This window comes from Artibeus jamaicensis, unplaced genomic scaffold, assembly GCF_021234435.1.
Source record: "Artibeus jamaicensis isolate MK-2021 breed Jamaican fruit bat unplaced genomic scaffold, CSHL_Jam_final contig_525, whole genome shotgun sequence".
Taxonomy (NCBI): Eukaryota; Metazoa; Chordata; class Mammalia; order Chiroptera; family Phyllostomidae; genus Artibeus; species Artibeus jamaicensis.
In genome coordinates, this window is record NW_026521874.1 from 17,986,105 (window position 1) to 18,008,139 (window position 22,035).

The window sequence follows — 22,035 nt, forward strand, 5'->3', positions numbered from 1 at the left end:
GGGCTCCATCTTCTCAGGGCTGTGGGGGATCCACGAGGAAGGGAGCTCAGTTCACAGGAAAGGGGACTATGTAAGGAGAAACCATGTGTCCCATCACTGAAGGGGATCTGCCTTTATGGGGATGGTCAGTGCTCTGGACATGCTCCTGATCTCAGAGAAGTTTGTATGAGACACAAGACCTCTGTCCTGACCACGGAACAGCCAAGGACATGGACAGACTCACCCTGGGGTGTCTGTGTAGAGTGTAAATTCTGCCCTCATGTGATGAGGAATCCACCTGAGGGCACACCTGGCCTGACTCTAAGGCAGGAGGAAACTGGCGGTGAAAAGTGGAGCAGTAGCTATGTGTGAAGCTATGTTCACCATGTGGTACCATGATGTGTCTGTGTCTGAACACCAGGGGGCGCTCAGGTGCTGTTCCTGAGGATTCAGGGGTGATCGGTTTGGAGCAGCCACCTGGCAGGGCCTGTGCCTTCTGCTCAGGGCTCATGGCTGTGTCCTCCCCATGCTCTGAGCCCCACACAACCCTAACCCTGCCCACCCTTCTGACATCAGAAAGAGGGGCCTATCCCAGGGACAGTGAGGAAACAGAAATCTGGAGGGTCTCATTTGCATGAGTGGGCCCTCCCTCTCTCAGAGTATGAAGAGGGGAAGGGAGAGGTGTGGGGGAAGCTCTGCTTCAGCTGTGGGGCCACAGAAGGCAGGACTCAGGGATGGTCTCCACCATGGCCTGGTGCCCTCTCCTGCTCACCCTCCTTGCTCACTGCACAGGTGACTGGATACAAGGAGAAGGGAACAGAACTTGGAAAGATCTTTGGACATGCTTTTTTTTCTTGTCTCTGGACCCAGAATCACCATCTCTGTGTGTCTCTGTCTTGCAGGATCGTGGGCCCAGTCTGTGCTGACTCAGCCTCCCTCAGTGTCTGGGAACCCAGGACAGAAGGTCACCATCTCCTGCACTGGAAGCAGCTCCAACATTGGAGCTGGTGAATATGTGTCCTGGTACCAACAGCTCCCAGGAAATGTCCCCAAACTCCTTGTCTATGAAAATAGCAAACGACCCTCAGGTGTCTCCGACCGATTGTCTGGCTCCAAATCTGGCAGCTCAGCCACCCTGACCATCACTGGGCTTCAGGCTGAGGACGAGGCCGATTATTACTGCTCAGCATGGGACAAGAGTCTCAGTGGTCACACAGTGCTGCAGGGCCCTGGGGGAGCGAGACAAAAACCTGCTGTCCCTCTTGAAATGGGGCCTCCATGGGCAAATGCTGCGCCTCTGATAAGCCAGCCGATTCTTGTGTTTGGCCATTACTGGGGCCTGAGACCCACCTCGGTGACCTTGTTTGGAAAACCTGTCCTCACCCTTTAACTTCTGTCCCTGCACTTGTCCTTGGCAGCAGCACTTGATGTGGTTTTCTCAAATTGAGCAGGAATTCCTGGATGCAGCTGCAGGCAGCCTTGGGGACAGAGTCCATGATGAGTCAGGGCAGAATCAGGGACGCAGAATCCAGCTGTGTCTGAGTCAGAACACATCCTCAAATGTCCTCAACTATCATGACAATTGTCAACCCTCAGGGTCTCTGACTGCCACCAGTGTCCCCCTCATCTGCTGGGAGGGGAACGCCCCCACAGCTGCCTGCTCAGCTTGGCCTGTGGCTTCGTCTGCACAGAAGCTGCTGCCACTGTGGGTCAGGTTCATCTGGGGCAGCCCTTGGAGTGAAGGTTCCTCCTCCCTCCATGTCCTCCAGTCACTCACCACCGCCCAGCCCTGGGAGGGGACCTGGGGGACAGAGGCCCATGTTCCTGTCAGGCATGGAGAAAGAGTGTCCTTGCCCTGAAGCTCAGGGGATGAGGTGGGGATCCTGCTGTAGTCAAGTCAGCTCTTGAACTGTGACCCAGGAATCAGTGTCTCCATCTTTATGTCCAGAACTTACCCATGGAACCTGCACCTGTGATCCTGGAGGAAAAATTCCAGAGACGCTCCTCTCAAATCAGAGTTCATTTCCAGAGCTGCCTGTGCCTGTCCTGGGCCAGTGTGACACACCCTGTGACGAACCAGGTTTAGGCAGCCTGGTCTGTTGGGGGGGGTCGGGACAGCTGATGCGTGAGGGGGGAATTTCGTTTGCCCAAACCTGTGGTCCACCTGACTCTGACCCCTCTTGGCCTTTGCAGGGCCCAGAGCCCAGCGGTCTGTTTGCCCCAATCTGTGTCCCCGTATCAGAGGTGTTTCCACAGAACAGGATCGTCTGAGAAAAAGCTAAAGTAGAAAGGAGATTGAACAAAGGGCTGTGACTTAGTGTTCCTGCAGGGCTGAAGGGACAGAACAAACACCTGTCTCTCTCTTCATGTATATACACACACGCCCATACATATATATACACACACATGCATATATAAGCATATACACACATATATACACACATGCTATCTCAAGAGAGTAATAACTGTACATACATGCATATACATATGTACACACATGTATATATACATATCTCAAGAAAGTAATTCTAAAGGACTATATTTCACATGACAGGAAACTCTGGGGGACCCCCCCTCCATGTGAGCGGGCCAGTTGGAGGCCTGGGGAGGACGAGGACATGTGTGGTTGGACTCTGAGGGCCGTCTGCTGGCAGAGCTCCGTCTTCCTGGGGAAGGTCCGTCTTTGCTGTATCAGCCCTTCCACTGACTGGATGAGGCCGTCTCATGTTATAGACGATAGTCTGCTTCCATCAGCCTAATGGCTGCAGGATTAACACACTTCAGACATGTTCACAGAAACTACTAGAATAAAGGGTGTTGTGGAAGCTGACAGAGCATTAACCTCCCCAGGCCCCTCCCTCTCCTCTGACTGTGGAATGGGACTGTGGGTGAGAGGCTGCTGGGCCTTAGCTCCGGGACTGAGGGGCAGGGATTCCGACTGCCTGCCCCATGTCAGGGACTCCCCTTCCCTGACATTACACACGATGCAGCTGCAGCTGAAGCTCCCTGATGCTCGGGCTCAGACAGGCGCCCCTCCTGCTCTGCCCCCTCCCTGCAGTGTGGTCCCTGCCCTGTGCACACAGGTCCCTGCATCTGTCCCTGCTCATCCAGCCTCCCTCAGGGACTGGGGCCCAGGAAGAAAGCAGAGACCTCCCGCCCTGGAAGAGGCAGCGGCACTGGATGCAATGGTGTGATATTGCTACATGGGCCCTGGTGATGCCTCATGAAACTCTGGGCCACTGAAGCAACCACATCCTGGGGTTGTTGGTGCTCTGTTAGTGTCCATGTCACCTACGGCAGAAGCCCCTGAGGACAGCGGGAGGATGAACCTGAACATACCAACCAGCACACCCCAAGGCCCTGTCTTCTCCTGAGCCCCAGCCCCAGGGGAACGCAAGTCCACCTCTGGGGCTCCCACAGCCTCTTTCCCCTGAGCAGCGCTAACGAGAGGGTCAGTTCTTGTCCTTATTGTCACATTTGGAGGATATTTTATCACTTTATCAAGTGAGGACTTGAGAAAGGGTTTGTAACCCATTGTTTACGTCTTCTCACCCCCAGCTCACACGGGGCTTTTTTCTGAGTTTATGTGTGGATTTGAGCTCCCACACTGATGACTCTCTCCTTTCAGAAACCCCTTGGTCACCAAGCTCACTTCCCATCTGCCACTCCCAACATCTGTGTTGTGATTCCTCCAGTGAACTAAGCTGTGGGCAAAGTCAGCCCCGTTCCCCAAATCTTAGCTCCTCTATGTGTTATATCTTTCAGGCTCCTGTTTCCAAGCTTGGCTGGCACAAGCACCCACCATGTGGGGCCAGGTCTCAGGAACAAGGTCACCTGTGGCAGCACCGTAGAGGTGGACAGCATGGCCCAGGGACAGCAGCAACCCTGAGTGACCGGCTAGGAGACCTATCTCAGAGCCACCATTTCAACCAAGAACAGCATTTCCAGTGCATTGCTATAAGTATTTGAACACAATTTTCATCAGTATTTATCATCACTGAATTCTCAACTCAGTCTTATTGAGGTGACTTGTATATACAAGAACATACCTGCATTTAATTAAGTTGGACAAACAGCATTAATAAAATCCTCCTCCAGCAATATACATTTTTTCATGGACTTTTTCAATGTTTGCCCTTTTTACTCCTACAGACAAGTCACAAACAATGCCATAGGGCAAGGTCCCAGCCAAGTTTAACTGTGAACTTGAGGACAGGCTCCCAGGAGGGATTGCCACTCACAGTGTGGGGGGACTGAGGGTCTCCTGCAGGTGGGATAATGACAGACAAAGGTTCAGACAGCGTCGCACACTAGAGATGAGCAGGGGGCTTTCTCCCATAACTGCCCGGTCCCTAGAGAGAAGAGGCCCTTTCTCCTCAGTTCTGCTGGGGACCCACAGGGAAGGAGACCTCTAACACCCAGAGAGGAAGGAACCTGTGTTCTGCACAGAAGGGGACATGCCTGCCTGGTGCCGGTCACTGCTCTGGACATGATACTGGCCTAAGGGTTTACATTAGAGACACCATGTCATTTCTGAGCATGGACAGCCCAGTGAGGTGAGGAAAGGCTCACCCTGAGGTCTCTGAGGACATCACTGATGTGCCACAAGAGAGGACACGTTCCCTGGCCTAAGGCAGTTTCAGTGGCCAGGAAGTGGAAGTCTGAGGCTGTGTCTGAGATGTCCTGGTCACCACACATAATGGGAGTGTGGGCCTGGGCACTAGAGGGCGCTCAGGTGTTGTTTCTGAGGGAACTGGGGTGATCTGAGCTGGGAGCAGCCAGCCAGTTGGGGCTGAGAGATGTGACTTCCCCAAAGCACAGGTCTCACAAAATCCCACCCCTGCAGACACCCCTGGTGTCCTCAGGCAAAGGCAGGTGGTTTGGGCTCAGGGAGGAAGAGGAATAAAAAACTGAGAAGGTGGGGCGGGGAATATTTGCATAATTGGTTCCTCCTCTCAGAGTACAAAGGGAAGAGAGAGGTTTTGGGAAAACCTGCTTCAGCTGTGGGGCCACAGGAGGCAGGACTCAGGGATGGTCTCCACCATGGTCTGGTCCCCTCTCCTGCTCACCCTCTTGTCTCACTGCACAGGTGACTGCATGTGGGGACTGGAGATGGTCCCTGGAGATACTCACGCTGTATTTTCTTCTTTGTCTCTAGACCCATAATTGCCATCTGCATGTGTCTTTATGTTTCAGGATCCTGGGCCCAGTCTGTGGTGACTCAGCCACCCTCGATGTCTGGGAACCCAGGACAGACCATCACCATCTCCTGCACTGGAAGCAGCTCCAACATTGGGGGTAATTCTGTGGACTGGTACCAACAGCTCCCAGGAAAGGCCCCCAAAGTCCTCATCTATGATAATAGCAATCGATACTCAGGGGTCCCTGACCGATTCTCTGGCTCCAAGTCTGGCAGCTCAGCCACCCTGACCATCACTGGCCTCCAGGCTGAGGATGAGGCTGATTATTTCTGCGCAGCATGGGACAGCAGTGTCAGTGGTCCCACAGTGCTGCAGGCCTGTGGGGAAGTGAGACAAGAACCCCTGTGGCATCTGTGAGCTGGGTGAACACTGCAGCAGCTGCTGCTCAGGCTCAGCCTGTGCCCTGTGACTTCTCCTCATTCTCTGGCTTCTGTCCTGACCCAGGTTCCCCCAGGAACACTCCCTGGGATTGAAGGGTGCTCTGTCCTTTCTGTCCTCAGAGTCACTCACCACACCCCTTTCCCAGGCTAAATGTCATAAATGAAACTGAAAGTCTGTTTTCCCGTAGGGTGTAGACAGTTTACTTCCAGACTGGTTTGTATTCCGTTTTTATTGTGATGTTCAAATAAATAAAACATTGTGTTGGGCCCCTGAACCTACCAGGGGGCCTGAGCACTGTGTGTGCTGTGTGTGAAGGATGAGTCAGGCTGGTCTGCATCTCATGTTATAATGTCCTTCAGTGTAATCACTGCTGACTGCTGTATTGTCTTCTGATTCTCAGTGAAGATATGTCCATGTAGAAGTGTAAAATTATAACAGATTGGTAGTGTGAAGAGGTAACAGATGAAGGAGGTGGCCCATGTGTTCAAAAGGAGGGAAAGGGGGCCAACTTTCAGGTGGGAAGTGAATGGTTCTGGGGACATCATGGACAGCACGGGATGAACCGAGATGCTATGATCATGCAACTATGAACCGCAGCTAAATGTGCAGACTCCAGACATTTGCAACACAAGAAATGATAATATTTCTATCTATGTATAGTGTCAGATGTCAACTAGACTCACTCTTATGGGAATTTTTGGTAATATCTATTCATATAGAACAATAATGTTGTACCCTTAAAACTAATGTAATATTGTATGTCAATCATACCTCAATAAAAATATAAAGTAAATGACAAAAATAAATCCAAATCTTCTTCCCACAGGAAAGAATGTATGTGAATGTTCACAGCCACTTTATTAACAGTCTCCCCATCCAGAGAGCAACAAACAGGCCGTGTGTGGGTGTGTGTTACAGCTGTGTGTAGACTCATCCCAAGCTTGGGGCAGCAGTGAGGTTCTCCAACAAGTGTCCTTTTTTTAAAAGGTGATATGATTCACATTATGTTTCTAATGATGTCACATTTTGGAAGAGGCAAAACTCTGGGGAGAGTGTGAACATCTGTTGTAAATTTGACTCCATGAAACCAAAGGAGGAGCAAGAGAATTATTCTATTTGACAATTTAATGGCACCTAAATGGCACTGTGACCCTGTCAAATGCATTGAAAACTGTGAAGCACAATGACAGACCTTAACATGTTCACATGACATGCAGTTTAGGAGGTTGAGGGTCCCGTGGTGGAATCAGGAAGGTGAGAGGAATCAATCCATTTGCACTGTGAAGGCAGGAGCCACTGTCTTGCAGGGATGGGGGTGGGGAGGAAAGTTACTGACCTAAGTTCCTATGACAGTGATGGCCCCTGTCACACTAATAACAAAGGAAACTGCACACAAAACTGTGCTCTAGGTGACAAAGTGGATTCCCAGGGGGTCCAGGTAACAGTGCAGGTGTGGCTGTGCTGTGCACTGTCGCTACATAATCACGTGAGTGGGTGGGCACTGGTGGGAGCCAGACTCCTCACTCCAGGAATGGAAATCGCCACTTATCACCAGGGGGAGGAGGTGTGATGCTCCCGGCAGTGACGTGTTAGAGTTGCAGATACAAGTATGAAGTCAGGTTTGGTTTCATGGGCATGTACGATTGTGTATGGAAATGTTTACAAATGTGTATGTTCCTGCACTAGTTTCCTCTAAATATTTTCTCTTCTCCATTGAGTGGAAGTGCATATGATGGTGTCCAATGTGATGAGTCTGCCTTTTCCTAGATATTGGCTTCTATAACATTCTAAAAAAATATTTATGGCTTCTTTGGAGACATGACTTTAGAGAGAGAGGGAGGAAGAGGGTGGGAGAGATACAGTGAGAAAGAGGAGGCGGGAGACAGTGAGAGAGAGAGAGACCCAGGCCCAGATGTGGATATTGTTGTTCCACTTGTTTCCACATTCATTGGTTGCTTGTTGCATGTGCCCTGACCAAAGGTTGAACCCACAACCTTGCCTCATTGAGACATGTTCTAACCAACTGAGCTACCTGGCCAGGACCTGATCTATGTTATAACTGCAAATTTGTACCTTTGAACTTCTTCTCTCATTTCTGTCCCACCCTACCTCAGCCTCTGGCAACCACTGATTTGTTCTCTGCATCTTTTTTTTTATTAGAGTTTTTTAGTTGATCACATTACACATGTATGTGAGATCATAGTATCTGTCTTGCTGTTTGACTTATTTTCATGGCATAGTGTCCCCAAGTTTTATTCCAGTCATGACAAATGACAAGATTCCATTTCTCTCAAAGGCTCATTTGTACGTGTATTTAACATTATATATTATGTATGAGATGATCTTTAGCCATTCACCCGTCAAAGGATTTTTAGATGATTTCCACATGTTGGCTATTGTATAACAATGCTGTTCTGAACCTGGGGTTGCACATGTCTTCTAGAGATGTTTTAGTTTTCTTCAGATAAACACCCACAAGTTGAATTCAGGATCATAAAGTCGTTCCAGTTTTAGGAATGAAGCCCAAGGAATGATGGGTAACCTGCTGAGCTGCAGAGACCAGCAGGGCTCTTAGGGCTTCAGGCCGTGGTGAGGAGTGTGTGCTGTGACCAGCAGGGGGCGCTGTGAGACCATCCTCTGGTCCCTACACAGCTGCTCAGTTATAACCCTTTACTCAGTGGAGCCTGGGACTGAGGGAGGGGTGGGAACTCACTGACTTACTCTGCAGGTGAATCCTCTCTGGCCTGGCAGATCCTTTGAGCACAGACCTTTGTTTATGTTCTCTCAGCAGGTGCTTCCTCCTCAGGCTTTCTCTTCCTTTAATTATGTTTTTTGCATTATCATTCATTCTCTCTTAATCACCTCCCCCCGCCCAGCCATCACCCTACTGTTGTGCATGTCCATGAGTCCTTTTTCCTTTTGGTCTCAGTCCCTCCACCCTCTGACCTCCCCCCCTTAGCTGTCACCTTGGTCTCTAACTAAGGGTCTGTGTCTATTCTCTATTTTCCTTGTGAGTTCAGTTTGTTCATTGGATTCCACATTTGAGTGAAATCATATGTTTTTTTATTTCTCTGACTGGCTTATTTCAGACAGCATAATATTCTCTAGTCAATCCACACTGTTGTAAAGGGTAAAATTTTCTTCATTTTGATGGCAGAGCAGTATCCCGTAGTTGTTTTATCCACTCAACTACTGAAGGACACTTAGGCTGCTTCCATACATACCTTGGCGAGCGTAAGTAATGGGGCAGTGAACACAGGGGTGCTTATGTTCTTTCAGATTAGTGTTTGAGGTTCATGCACATATACTCTGTAAGGCCATGGTACTCTCAATGCACATGATCTTGTCTGATCCCTGTGATTTTTCAAAGGATGAAACCAACCTCCATCCTCCACTATCTTGGGAGTGAGCTGAGCTCCAGCACCAGGGCTCAGGGATGGTGGGAAACCCTTAGATGGACACACATTTGCATGAACAGCCCCTCCCCTGGCAGAGGGTGGGGAGAAAAGGAGGCCTGGGCAGCCCAGCCCCACTGTGGGCTCAGGGGCTGTGAGCACCACGGCCTGGACTCCTCTCCCGCTCGTGCTCCTCTCTCACTGCACAGGTAGGAACAGGCCTGTGTTTCCAAGTTTATTTCTTTCCTGCTCTATTTCCTGAGAAAATTCCCCTGGTTCTGCCCCATCACCGACATGTGTCTGTTTCTGCAGGTTCCCTGTCCCAGCCTGTGCTGACTCAGCCACCCTCCCTCTCTGCATCTGTGGGATGCAGCCAGACTCACCTGCACCCTCAGCAGCCAGACTCACCTGCACCCTCAGCAGTGACTTCAGTGTTGGCAGCTATGGTACATACATACTGGTTGCAGCAGAAGTCATCCCCAGTTCCTCCTGTACTACCACAGAGATTCAAATAAACATCAAGGCTCCCGGGTCCTCAGCCATTTCTCTGGATCCAAAGATACCTCCGCCAATGCAGGGCTCCTGCTCATCTCTGGGCTACAGCCTGAGGACGAAGCCAACTATTACTGTGCTACAGCTCATGGCAGTGGGAGCAACTACAGTGACTCACAGTGGCTCAGATGATAAGGAAGCAAGACAGAAATCCCTGGGCCCATAGAATTTGGCTTTGAGCTTCTCTTGATGACAGCCCACGCAGGGGAGGCTTCTCTGTGGCAACACCTGTCCCTGAGGAGGAAAGTGTACCCCGCAGCTTAGGGCTGTCACCTAAGCTGGCAGGGGCATCCTAGGAACACACACGGTGCATCACGGAGCCCGAGGTCACAGACCCACCGTGTCTGGAGTAAATCAACAAGAAGAAATATTTTTCAAACTAAAAACTGAGTTTTATCCTCCAGTTGTAACTCATTTATGCTCATGTATAAAACTTCACTTCTCACACTCATGATCATGAACTTGAGGGAATTCTTCATCACAGCAAGAGATTCTCTAAGACACCAGCTGCAATTTATCTCAATGCTAACACTACCTGCCTGGAGTCAGTGTGAGATGCACAGGTTAGGGCTCCGTCCCACAAGACTGTCCCCACTCAGATGCCAATCACAAACAGGACGTCTGCAGACTGCCCCAGTTTCTGTGGGATTTGGCTGCATCGGGAGGTTCCCATGACCCTGACTTTGGGTTTGGTTAGTTTGCTAGAGCATCTCGTGGAACTCAGGGGAACTCAACACTTACTTTACCATACCATATTGTCAGAGAGTGGGATAAAGGGTAGAGACAAACAGGCAGATGAAGAGGTGTGTGGGGGACGAGGTCTGGGCAGTTCCTGGGCACAAGAGTCACTGTCCCCGACAAGCTGGCATGTGTCACCCTCCTGCTGTGGATTCAAACCAGAAGCTCCACAAAGTTTATACATTGGGGAATTGTATCGAGTTTTCATACCATGGACATGGTGAATTATTGACTCAAGTCTCAGCCCTCCTCTCTTGTTAAGACAGTGGGAGTGGAGCTGACAATTCCAACCTTCTAATCCTGGTTGGTCTCTGTGGTGACCAAGCCCCAACCAGGAGCCTGCCAAGGGTCACCACGTTGGGGAAAGGGACACTGATATCACCCAGGGCTTTACAAGTGTTTCAGGATTTCTGCCTCAGGAGTAGGGCAGGAATACACACACACACACACACACACACACACACACACACACACACACACATTGCCTTATGATTGAATATAATTGCACACAATGTTGAAACGCCCACTCCCGGGATTTCTAAGAGGAGGGTTAGGCAGGCCTCCACGTTCAGGTCCCCACTGTTCCACTGGAGCCTTGCACTGAGTTTTACAACACAACAGACCAACCTTGAACTCCCATGCAGCACCTCAGATTAGGCCAAATGAAGGCAATTTTAAAGCTTTGTGGAAAGTTCTCCTGCTCATGCTTAAAGCCTTGTTCTAAGGGCAATTTTCGGTTAAACTGTGCCAGGTTGCTAAACTGTCACATGCTGGTCACTGAGAGTATTGGACTGGCTTATACTAAAAATAAAAAATGAGAATAAAAGAATAAATCTAAAATGGCTAGAAGTCACAATCACTTTGGTGACAACAGAAAATTCCTTTTACTTCAGAAGCCTCAATTTTTTTCTTACCACATTTGTGTAACCAGCTGCTTCCCAGGAGACAGAATGAGGTTAACAGTGGGTTTGACTATTACAGTTGCACCATTATTTCATTAACTCAGAGGCACTTTACCAGAAGATGCAAACATAGCCTTTAATAGGGATGTTATACCTGAACTTGACACCAAGCTCACTGATTTGAGGTTTGACATAAATCCCGAGGATTTTCCCAACGCGCATTATAAACAACAGCATGAGAACCTGTTTGCACAGCAACTCCAAGCTCAGCTCTGAGACTTAACCTCCCAGGGGCAGGGCACGGGTATCTTGCAGAGTCTCCAGTTCCCAATGAGAATGTTACAAAGGGCTGTGCATTCACACAGAGCAGTCACATGCAAAACTTTGTTTATTTTGGTTTGTTTGCCTGTTCTAATTTTAAGGCAGCTTTTGTTGAGAAGATGTGTCAGTTATGGCCCTGGGTCTCTCAGAGCTGCTAGACTTGCAGGTCTTTCCTAAAGTAACAATCTTCAGAATCAGTGCTTTTTGTATGTTGTGCACCAGAAGATGGTCAGCCAGGACACAGTGGAGTTGATGGGTGAATTGGTGCTTTTCTGCCACCTAGAGGCAGGTTAGCAAGGTCCATGCAATGAAGAGTAAGGGAGCACTTCCAATCCTCACCTTCCAGCAGGGAAGGTCCTCCTGCTCCTCCTCAAGGTCCCCGTGAACCAGAGAGACCTGACACCTTGCTCCCAGTGCAGCCCCTCCTGTCCGTGTCTGTCTGTATTAGTGACTCTCCTGTCGCTTCCATCCCCCCTCCTTGAGTTGGGCTTTTTTTCTTGGATGAGAGGTCTAAGGAAGGCCCCTAACATCCTTCAAGCCAGGTAAATCATCACAGGTATCATCACCTGCTCACAGCAGAGAAACGTCCAGAAGATGTGGAGGGAGAAGGAAGCTGCCCAAGGTGAGCAGAGCTCCAAAGGCAACATGACCTAGGGACTCCCTGGGTCCAGGTCTCCGACCAGCACGGGAGCTTGTCCTGGACAGGCCCCGCCCCCTCAACTTTCTTCCCAGAGACATTCCTTCTCTTCATACCTGGTGAGCTCACGCCCAGGGAGTCCCGCTGACTCGGAGTCTGGAGGAAGACCACGGTCCTGGAGCTGGTGCTGAGGTGTCTGAAGCTGTGCCTGCCCCCAGGGGCCAGCAGAGCCCCCGTTCCTGAGCCTGTGGTGGAACCAGCACGTGCTGCCTCTGTGACATAAAGTCCCCCAGGATTCCTCCCTTCTCACTGGCTCCTTGGACTTCTTAATCTGTGGATTAGGAGAAACATCCTAAACCTCGGCTGGTGTGGTAACCCAGGAGTAAAGGACAAGAACGCGTCATCACTGTAAATGACAAAAGCACCCTGTATGCCAGAAATAGAACTGCTAACTTTTAGAGATGAAAGCACAATTCCACCAGGAAATGTGAACAAAATCTCAAGCTGGCAAAATGTTCTGAACCAGAACAGCAAAAAAAAAAAAAAATCCACAAAAAAAACAAAAACAAAAAAAATAGAGATGCATGCATTGTGCTTTACTGGGTGGAAACATTGTGCTCTCTGACGGACAGTGTTGACAGAATGGCAACAGCAGCCACAGACCATCTGCCAGTCCTACACCTGATTTAAAATAAAAACTTTAATGTAGGTCACTCAGTGCTGAAAAAGTTATTTCAAAGGAAGATCCACCAAGTACAATATAAAGATGGCAAACAAGCACAGGGAGAAATGCTCGGCCTCAGAAGGTGTCAGTGAAGTGCAGATGAAGCCACAGGAGACGGTGCTACACTCCTGTGAGCATCTGAAGGTCAGGTGACATACCATGAGGAGTGCGGACCAGCATGCGGCACAGGTCCCGCTCTCAGGTCCTGCTGGTGGGAATGAAAGTTATGGATTGGCTTTACAAGACAGTCTGGTACCTCCTAAAACATTACAGATGTGCCTTCTAGCGCGTCCCACTGCTGTGAACCAGAGAGAAAGGTACTCACACTACACGTGCTTACTCTGGGGCCACACAGACATTCAGAGCAGCTTTCCTTCCAATCACCACAAACCGGAAACCACCCCGATCTCCCAGTGGGTGGTTGTTGAAATCCACTGAGCAACATCCACAGACTGGGCACTGTGAGCAACAAAAAGACATGGGTATATGATGTAGCATGGATCCAGTTTTAAAATGCCAGATGAAATATAAAGACAGGACATAATATTTCAAATGTATGCAATGCTAAAATAGGAAATTGAATGTTTATGGGGAAAATGGAGATCAATGCTTGCCTGGGAACTGGGGAGAAGGGTTGAAAAAGAAAGGAATTTCAGAAAATGTGGATATGCTTGTGATGCTGACAGGTGCATTCATTCTCTTGATATTGGTGGTGATTTCTCAGGTTTACACAATTCCAAATTTATGAAATGGTACACACTAAACATGTGCAGTTGGTTGCCTGTCAAAAACACCTCCCTAAATGACTGTGCATATTTGGCAATTATTCATTAGGACAGAGAAGGTTCTTTGCAACCTGCATCCCCTGGGCTCCCTCGTCCGGCCAGTGCATTGCCATGTGACACTGTGACGCTCATTGTGCTGCCTTTGCCTCAGTGCCTCACGTTCTCATGCATCTGAGTATCCGCCAAGCCTGGTACACCATCCCACAAACCTGCCCATGTTCTTGAAATGCTTTGTTCTCCAGGACCACCCCAATCCCAGCCCTTTTCTGGGGCCCTGGTTGAAATGACAGCTCAGGTGTCCCTCCCAGAGCCCACTGTTCTCTTCCTCCCACAGCCTTGGCCACATGAGATGGTGGTCCTGATTTCTACATCTCCCTCCCCTCAGACTCCAGGAGACCCAGCATTGGAAAAGGTGGTTTGTTTATATCAGAGACCTGGGGTGCAGCACAGGCTGTGCCCGTGGACGTCTTTGGACTGACAGTGACCAGATGTTTCCATGCACAAATGATTTCTGAGCAGTGAGTGCAGGGGTGCTGTGGGTCCACCATGGTTGGGCAGTGGGCACCTCCCGTTGTGGCTTGGGGCCTGTGGTCACTGATGGGGACCCTGCAGCTGCATCCTCACTGGGCTAGGCAGAGCCTCCTGCTCACTGGTCTGTGTAAGGTCCCAGCAGCTGCTTCTGTCCTAGACCCTCCCAGGGGGCAAACCCAGTCTCACCCATCAGCTCCTCTGTCCAATCAGCCAGGCTCACACTTGGCTGGTTCTCAGGGTGGAACAGGTTCATCGTCATCGGGGGAAACAAATAAGTGTGAACAGCTCCTCCTCTTCCCAGCCAAGGAGAGTATAAAAAGGCCTGGCCCACCTCAGACCTCATCTGGGGCCACAGAAAGCTGTCTGCACCATGGCCTGGACCCCTTTCCTGATCGTACTTCTCTCCCACTGCACAGGTATGACAAGTCTTCAGATGCCCAGGGTCACCCACCCATCCTCTGTTACCCCTGTAGCTTAGATCCTAAAGTGCTTAAACTTTATGCTGACCCCAGCTACCACGAGTGTCTGTGTGTCTGCAGGTTGCCTGTCCCAGCCTGTGCTGACTCAGCCGCCCTCTCTCTCTGCATCCCCGGGAGCCACAGCCAGACTCACCTGCACCCTCAGCAGTGGCTTCAATGTCGGTAGATACAGGATATACTGGTACCAGCAGAACCCAGGGAACTCTCCTCAGTATCTGCTGAACTATCACACAGACTCAGACAAGCACCAGGGCTCAGGGGTCCCCAGCCGCTTCTCTGGATCCAAAGACACCTCGGCCAATGCAGGGCTCCTGCTCATCTCTGGGCTGCAGCCTGAGGACGAGGCCGACTATTACTGTGCTACATCACACAGTAATGATCCTCACAGTGACTCACACAGATGGGGAAGTGGGACAAAAACCTTGGTCAATCCAGGGTGACTGTGGGTGAAGGTGGGTGGAGGTAAAAGAGGGTATAGAGGAAAAGTAAAAATGGAGAAAACACAATAAGAAATGAAGGATCTTTTTAAAAAAGTCATCCTTCTCAGAGTCTTGTTCAAGATGATTTAATCCTTTAAAGGTGAATTGCATGTACAGACTCCCCTTGGAAGCATGGCTGGTGCACAGTGTGTCCACTAGTCTGCCCCCCACAGCAGAGACTCTGTGCCCCAGGGATCAGGGCAGAGACATCCCCATCCCTCTGGGGATGCCGTGCTCAGGTGGGCCCAGGGGAACCGCAACTTAGGGACCAGGACCTCAGATAGGAGATGCCAGGTGAGGACACAGGCCTGGGAAGAACGGAAAAGGAGAGAATCTCTCAATAGACAGGAAGTCATAAAAAGAAACCAGATGAAAATGTAGGACCAAAAATGCACTAGATGTACTATAAAAAGACAACTCTCTGGAGGGAGCAAGAATATGGAATGCTTATTTGTTATTTTGTGTATCTTTGTGTTGTGTGTTTGACGGTTTGTGGTGGAAATCATTCACATCATCCTAAATATCTCTAGACAATGTCAGTGGGAGTTCTGTGGGTCTTCTCAGAGCTACAGTGGTGAAATCAACTCTAATGGTTCTGATTAAATGGGCCTTGGGCTGATGCTCATGGCCCGAGTTGGAGGTGACAGCAGGTGCTTCCTCCAAACCAACAGACTCACAGCTCAGAATGACGCAGCCTCCTCCTGAAGGTGAAAGCTACAAAGTGGGCCCAGGACCCAGGATCAGATGGCCCTGTGAGCTCATTTCGGATATGGCAACACTGAAAACACCCTTCACCAGGGGAGCTGAGGGGAAGATAAAAGGACACCCAGAGACCAGTTCCTGATGGAGGCCAGGGCATTTGGAAAGTGCCCACCGTGGCCTGGGATCCTCTCCTCCTGCTCCCCCTCCTCACCCTCTGCCCAGGTCCATGAACTCTTCAGGGCCCAGCCTTTGGAGGCATCCATCCCTCTGCTTTTACTCTTCATCAATGACATGTGATTCTATGTATTTCAGGGTCCAATTGTCAGGCTGTGAGTCTCAGGAGCCCTCACTGACTGTGTCCCCAGGAGGGACAGTCACTCTCACCTGTGGCTCTAGCACTGGAGCATTTTCCAGCAGTCACTATTCATACCAGTTCCAGCAGAAGTCGGGCCAAGCACTCAGGACATTCACTGATTTATGATACAAACAAGAAGCAATTCTTGACACCCTGACCCCTGCCTTTGACCTCTAGACCCTCCTCATCAATACAACTACCCTGACCCTCTTGGGGTCCTATCTGGGGGACAAGGGTGGAGTAGTACTGCCTATTACTCTGTGGTAGTGACCAACACAGTTACAGTGTCAGAAGAGGTACCGAGGCACCATCTGCCCTTCAAAAAGCCTGAGCACAGACATGGTTACCTGATGTGAAATCACATGTCCCGACATCTGAACTAGCAGGGCAGCCACAGACAGTGGGGGAGTTACTGACACGGCCTCCAGTGTCTTCATTTGTCCCAACCGCTTCTCCTGAAGGTGCTGCTCCTGGTTTGCAAAGTGTCTTCCAGGCACTTGTTGAAAACGGGAGTTTGTTCTTTGATGTATCTGGTTTTCCATGTTCAGCTGATGGTCGGCATGTCTCCATCTTCCCCTGTTCAGATTAATGTGGGGACAGGGGTAATGAGGAACATGCACCTCACAGGGACGGTGTCCTGTAGAGACCATGCCATGAATTCCTTTCTCTTTGTTGCAAGCAACATGTACTCAAGAAACTTAAAAAATATATTAGAAATATACTGATTTTTGCCCAGCAGAAAATTAATGACATTGTTGAAATACTAGATCGGTGCCAAGAGGATGGCACTGCAGGTTGGGGAACAGCACTGTAAGGTAGGGAACAGCATGTCCAGTTTTGGGAGCTGGAGGAAACCCGGTGTAGTTGAAGCAAAGGAAGGTGAGTGGCGGAGGCAGGAGGAGGGGAGCCGGCAGAGGGAGGCAGAGAGAAGTCACGCCTGTACTGGAGCATGGACACAAAATGCGGGAGCCCCGAAACGCAGCTGCTTAGTGGAGGTAATGCGAACGCCCAGCCAATACCGTGTCCCTATTTTATTGGACACGGTGTAGACTCTCAGCCCCGCCATAGCAAGGGGAGTGGGGACCTGCAATTAGGAAGGTCAGAGCGGGCATCTCAGGGGCTAAAGATCTAAGCGTGTGGACAAGCTGGGATGCTGCCTTTGGGATGAATGCCAACTCAGTCACACACATGTTATCATCATCATCATCATCATTATCTAACTTTAATTTGTGAAAATGAGAATGCTCTGTTTTTAAATATTGTTAACACAGATCATTTGTGTTTTGTAAGTCACGACTGATGTGATTCATAAATAAAATTAACAATAAGGAAAAGTTCCAAAACATACAAAATAGACAATAAAACAAGAATCCCCTGAATCTATTAATTAATTTTAATAGTTCTTCAGTTTATGAGCGACCTTGACTTTGGTCCCCACTCCCATGCATAGAGGGTAGATTATGAATTAAAAGAAATTTATAGCCCTGGCTGGTGTAGCTCAGTGGATTGAGCGTGGGCCTGTGAACCAGATAATCGCGGTTCGATTCCCAGTCAGGGCACATGCCAGGGTTGCAGGCCGGTTCCCTGCAGGCCAGTTCCCAGCAGGGGACATATGGAAGGCAAACATACATTGATGTTTCTCTCCCTCTCTCCTTCCCTTCTTTTCTAAAGATAAATAAATAAAATATTAAATATAATAATAATAAAACATTAAAAAAAGAAATTTATAATGGCTTACCATTTATGTAGTTATTTTTGGTTCATAATTAATTTAAATGCACTTAAAGGAAGAGGGAGGGGAGAAGTGTCACAGATTACAGTGAGTTTATCTTTACCGTAACTAATCTCTGACCTTGTGGGCAGCAGAGGGAAGGAAAGACAGGAAAACATCAAAGTGTGACCCTGAAATGGTGACCCAGATGCCTCGGTCTGGGGACAAGGACTCTACAACCCTGGAGGCAGGGCCTGTGACCACGACTGGGTAATGAGAACAGGCAACAGTTAAGAACATTAAAAAAAAAATCAGAGCCTCTTTTTTAAAATCAAGCACAGAGACTGAGTGGAATACAAGGTAAGGTGGGTGCCTGTCCGCTCTGAGTCTTTCTGGAAGCCACCACCTGGCCTGGCTGGTCTGCCGTCTCCCGTTTTAGCAGCGCGCCCGACCCTCCCAGCACAGGGCTGAACCTCATACTTGAAGAGGTGCTCCTTCCGCGTGGTGCCCAGATCCTCAGCTCCCCAGGGACATCTTTGGAGGCGATGTAGAACCTGTTGGGGGCGTACTTGGCAACGAGCACCTGATGGATGGGCTTCCTCCAGATGTGAGTGTGTCTGGAGTGTGTCACACTCCAGATGTGAGTGTGTCATCAATCACTTTGATGATTTTTATATCTTAGTTATTGTAATAATGTTGCCATGAGTATGGGGTTTGCAGGTATGTTTTCAAAATAGTGTTTTTCTTTTCTGCAGATAAATACTCAGAGTTGGAAGAGCTGGATCATAAGGTCGTTCTTTTTTGGAAATTAGACCACAGATGTGTGAATAGAGACAGAGACCTAGGGAGCCACAGAAACCAGCAGGACTCTCAGGGCTTTGCACCATGGGGAGGAGTGTGCTCTGTAACCAGCAGGGGACGCTGTGGGACTTCCCTGGGGTCCCCACACAGCTGCTCAGTGAGGACCATTCAGGCAAAGGAGCTGGGCAGGGGTGGGGCACAGTCACAGGGAGACCCGCCCTGTGCTCCCTGATGGTAACTCAGCAGCTATGTCTTTTATGGCCTGTCAGAGTCCTCTGAACAAAGATGGTTGAGTTTTCTCAGCAGGTGTTTCGTCTAAGGGCTCTTTCACGAGGTGAAATCAATCTTCATTCTCCTCACTCTGGGGTGTGAGCTGAGCTCCAGCACCAGGGCTCAGCGTGGGGCTGGGCAGCCCCTGGATGGACACACATTTGCATGGACTGCCCCTCCCCTGACAGTGGGTGGGGAGAAAAGGAGGCCTGGGCAGCCCAGCCCCACCGTGGGCTCAGGGGCTGTGTGCACCATGGCCTGGACCCCTCTGCTCCTCGTGTTCCTCTCTCACTGCACAGGTAGGGACAGGCCTTTGTATCAGGCCTCTGTTCCTATTTATTCTCTTCATACTCCATCTGCTAAGAAATCTCCCCTGATTTTTGTCTCATCACTGAAAAGTATGTACTTCCCAGGTTCCCTCTCATACCCTGTGCTGACTCAGCCGCCCTCCCTCTCTGCATCTCAGGGAGAAACAGCCAGACTCACCTGCACCATGAGCAGTGGCTTCAGTGTTGACAACTACTACACAAACTGGTACTAACAGAAACCAGGGAGCCCTCTCCAATATCTACTGCAGTTTAAATCAGACTCTGAGAAGCACCAGGGCTCTGGGGTCCTCAGCCACTTTTCTGGATCCACATACAGCTCGGCCAACACAGGGCTCCTGCTCATCTCTGGGCTGCAGCCTCAGGACGAGGCCGACTATCACTGTGGGATCTGGTACAGTGGTGCTCCTCACAGTGATTCATACAGATGGGGAAGTGGGGCAAAACCCTCCCATGGTTTGTTTTATGACAATAGAACATATTCAAATAACTTGTAAATAGTTAAAATGTACTTGAAAGTACCATTTAATCCATTATGAGTTACTCTCACTTTTTTCTCCTATGTTTCTAAAGTCTAGGAAGCAGAAACCAAACCAAAACAAAACATTAATGACACAGCAGTGCTGCCATGTGCACTAAAACCAGAGCCTGTGGAACTTCCCTCTTTCCCTTGGGATAAGGTAACAAGAGCCCTTCCTGCCTTTCCCCTTGGTCCGAGCCCAGGACCATCCCAGCAGGGGGACAGTTGCTCACTGGGTGCACTGTGCTGTTAGGGCTCAGAGCAGAGACTGTCCCATTCCCATCCCTGTCCCTGCGCACCGGGCAGGCCAAGAAGTGCCATGTCTCCGCCTGGAAACTCAGAGGTGAGTGAAGACTCAGGCCCAGGAGGAATCCAGAGGTAGAGCTACCCTGTTAACCTTGTAGGGGCCCTGAGTCTTAGTTGTGAAGTTGGGGGTAGAAGACGACAGTTCCCTGAGGAAATTCCTCACATGGGGAAATAGGGGTCTTAGGCCTACATATCTCTTCGGGTCACAAGGTGGTGGGGGAGGCTCCACAGCAGCTGTGGAAACTCTCTTCCTGCTGGAGGGCTCGTGGGGGAAGTGGGTGCATGGATGAGAGGCTCTCACAGCTGCCACCACTCAGGATCATGGGGTCATTGTGAGTGGGTTTCCTGAGCCCACAGGCTCTGACTGTGTCCCCTCTCCTCTCAGATGTAGTTGGAAATGTCCATCACTCCAGGGTGTGGGCCAGGCTATGGGCCAGCAGGAGTAGGACATCCCTGAGGTGTTCCCGAGTCACTGCCCCTGGGAAGCTCTTGATCAGCCCAGGTACACCATCCCTTCTCCTGCACAGGGAGTAGTGAACTTTCTGGTCCTCAGGGCTCCCAGGCAAGTCTCTGACCTTGTAACCTAGGGCAGAGGTCACTGACCCTCAGGGGTTCAGCCTCTTCTCTGGCTCCTTCTTGGTGCCCAAGACCTCCCTGCCCACCTCTGGGTTCCATCTTAATCTGGAGTCTGATTTTCACTGTCACAGGACTCAGTACAACCTAAAGCCACCAAAGGCTCCCATTACCTGGGGAAGGGAGGGGAACATCTGCCCAGCTCTCCCCAGTGACCCATCACTGCCCTGTCCCTGAGTGTGATGAACACCAGCTCAAGTTTCACTTCTGCTGCCACTTGTACTAAAGATTAGGAGACCTCCTGTTCTTACCTGGGTCTCTCTTTATGGTGTCAAAAAAACCCCTGTCTTTCTGTTTTTCCTGACAGAAACAGAATTACCATGTGACCAGCTTCAAAAACACTCCTCAGAGAGGCTTGTTAGAATGACAAGGGAGCAGAAGTGCAGCTGCTGTGACCAGTTTCCCCAGAACCTGCTGCTCCCAGGAAAGCGCCTGAAGACCAGGGGCTGGTGGGAGACAGCGAGTTCGCTGTCAGTGCCGCACTTGTGGTAAAGTCAGTGCAACAGTCGAAATGGGATTCGGCCAGCTTCCAGTATTTTTTTCCCAAATACATGATCTGTATTAAAATCAAGAAATAATTTTCTTCAAAAGATAAAAATGCAGTTTATTTTCCACTCACAATGATACTAACATTGAATGAGAAACCACACCTATTCAAAATGTTGCTTCTTTGTTCACTGTGGTTGCTGCCCAAGGAAATGAGAAATCGGTTCTGTTGAATCCCGGGTGTGTAATTACATCATTTAAGGGCTTCATCAGTATAGTTTTACACCTCCAAAGTCAGGTCACTTTTTTGCTTAATTTTATCAACAATGAGGAAATAACTATTCTGTAGCAAATTTTTTATTAAAAGGGGGAGGAAGGAATGGTTTCCAAAATATACCACGAGGCCTACTGCTCTCTGTTCAGAGAACCAGAAATAACAGTTGAAAGTGAACACCCGCCTCCCATCTGTGATTCTGGTGGCCCAGGGGGAAGCTGATCTCCATTCAACCCAGGGCCCTCAGTAATGACTGAATGACAGGGTACAAGGCAGTGCTAGTCTGCAGCTTTGCGCCCCCTGTTGGATGAGTGTGAGAGGAGCCTTGACTCCCCTGTGTTACCAGCACTGAAGAAGAGGTGGGAGGCAGAGGTTGCATCCACAGTTGCCCCCTTGCTCCTTGCTGTCAGTGAGGACAAAAGGTCCCAGTGGGGAGCTGAGTGCCCACCCCCAGTGAGCCCAGCACCTTGACTCAGCCCTGTGCTTCCCTCCCTGAGGCCAGCAGTGCCAGAGCAGGGGACTTGTCTCACACCCCACTTGAAGGGAA

At 49.8% G+C, this 22,035-nt stretch overlaps 3 gene segments (V, D, J or C); all 3 read left to right on the forward strand.

The window, feature by feature from the left end:
• The first annotated feature begins 638 nt into the window (after positions 1 to 638).
• On the forward strand, positions 639 to 1,438 carry LOC119049200 (immunoglobulin lambda variable 1-40-like). The segment is given in 2 exon segments: positions 639 to 771; positions 882 to 1,438. Coding segments are annotated over 2 exon segments (546 nt in total).
• Positions 1,439 to 4,964: 3,526 nt separating this feature from the next.
• Positions 4,965 to 5,722, forward strand: LOC128628060 (immunoglobulin lambda variable 1-40-like). The segment is given in 2 exon segments: positions 4,965 to 5,068; positions 5,176 to 5,722. Coding segments are annotated over 2 exon segments (420 nt in total).
• Positions 5,723 to 14,494: 8,772 nt separating this feature from the next.
• On the forward strand, positions 14,495 to 15,100 carry LOC119038826 (probable non-functional immunoglobulin lambda variable 5-48). The segment is given in 2 exon segments: positions 14,495 to 14,562; positions 14,686 to 15,100. Coding segments are annotated over 2 exon segments (426 nt in total).
• The last annotated feature ends 6,935 nt before the right edge of the window (positions 15,101 to 22,035 follow it).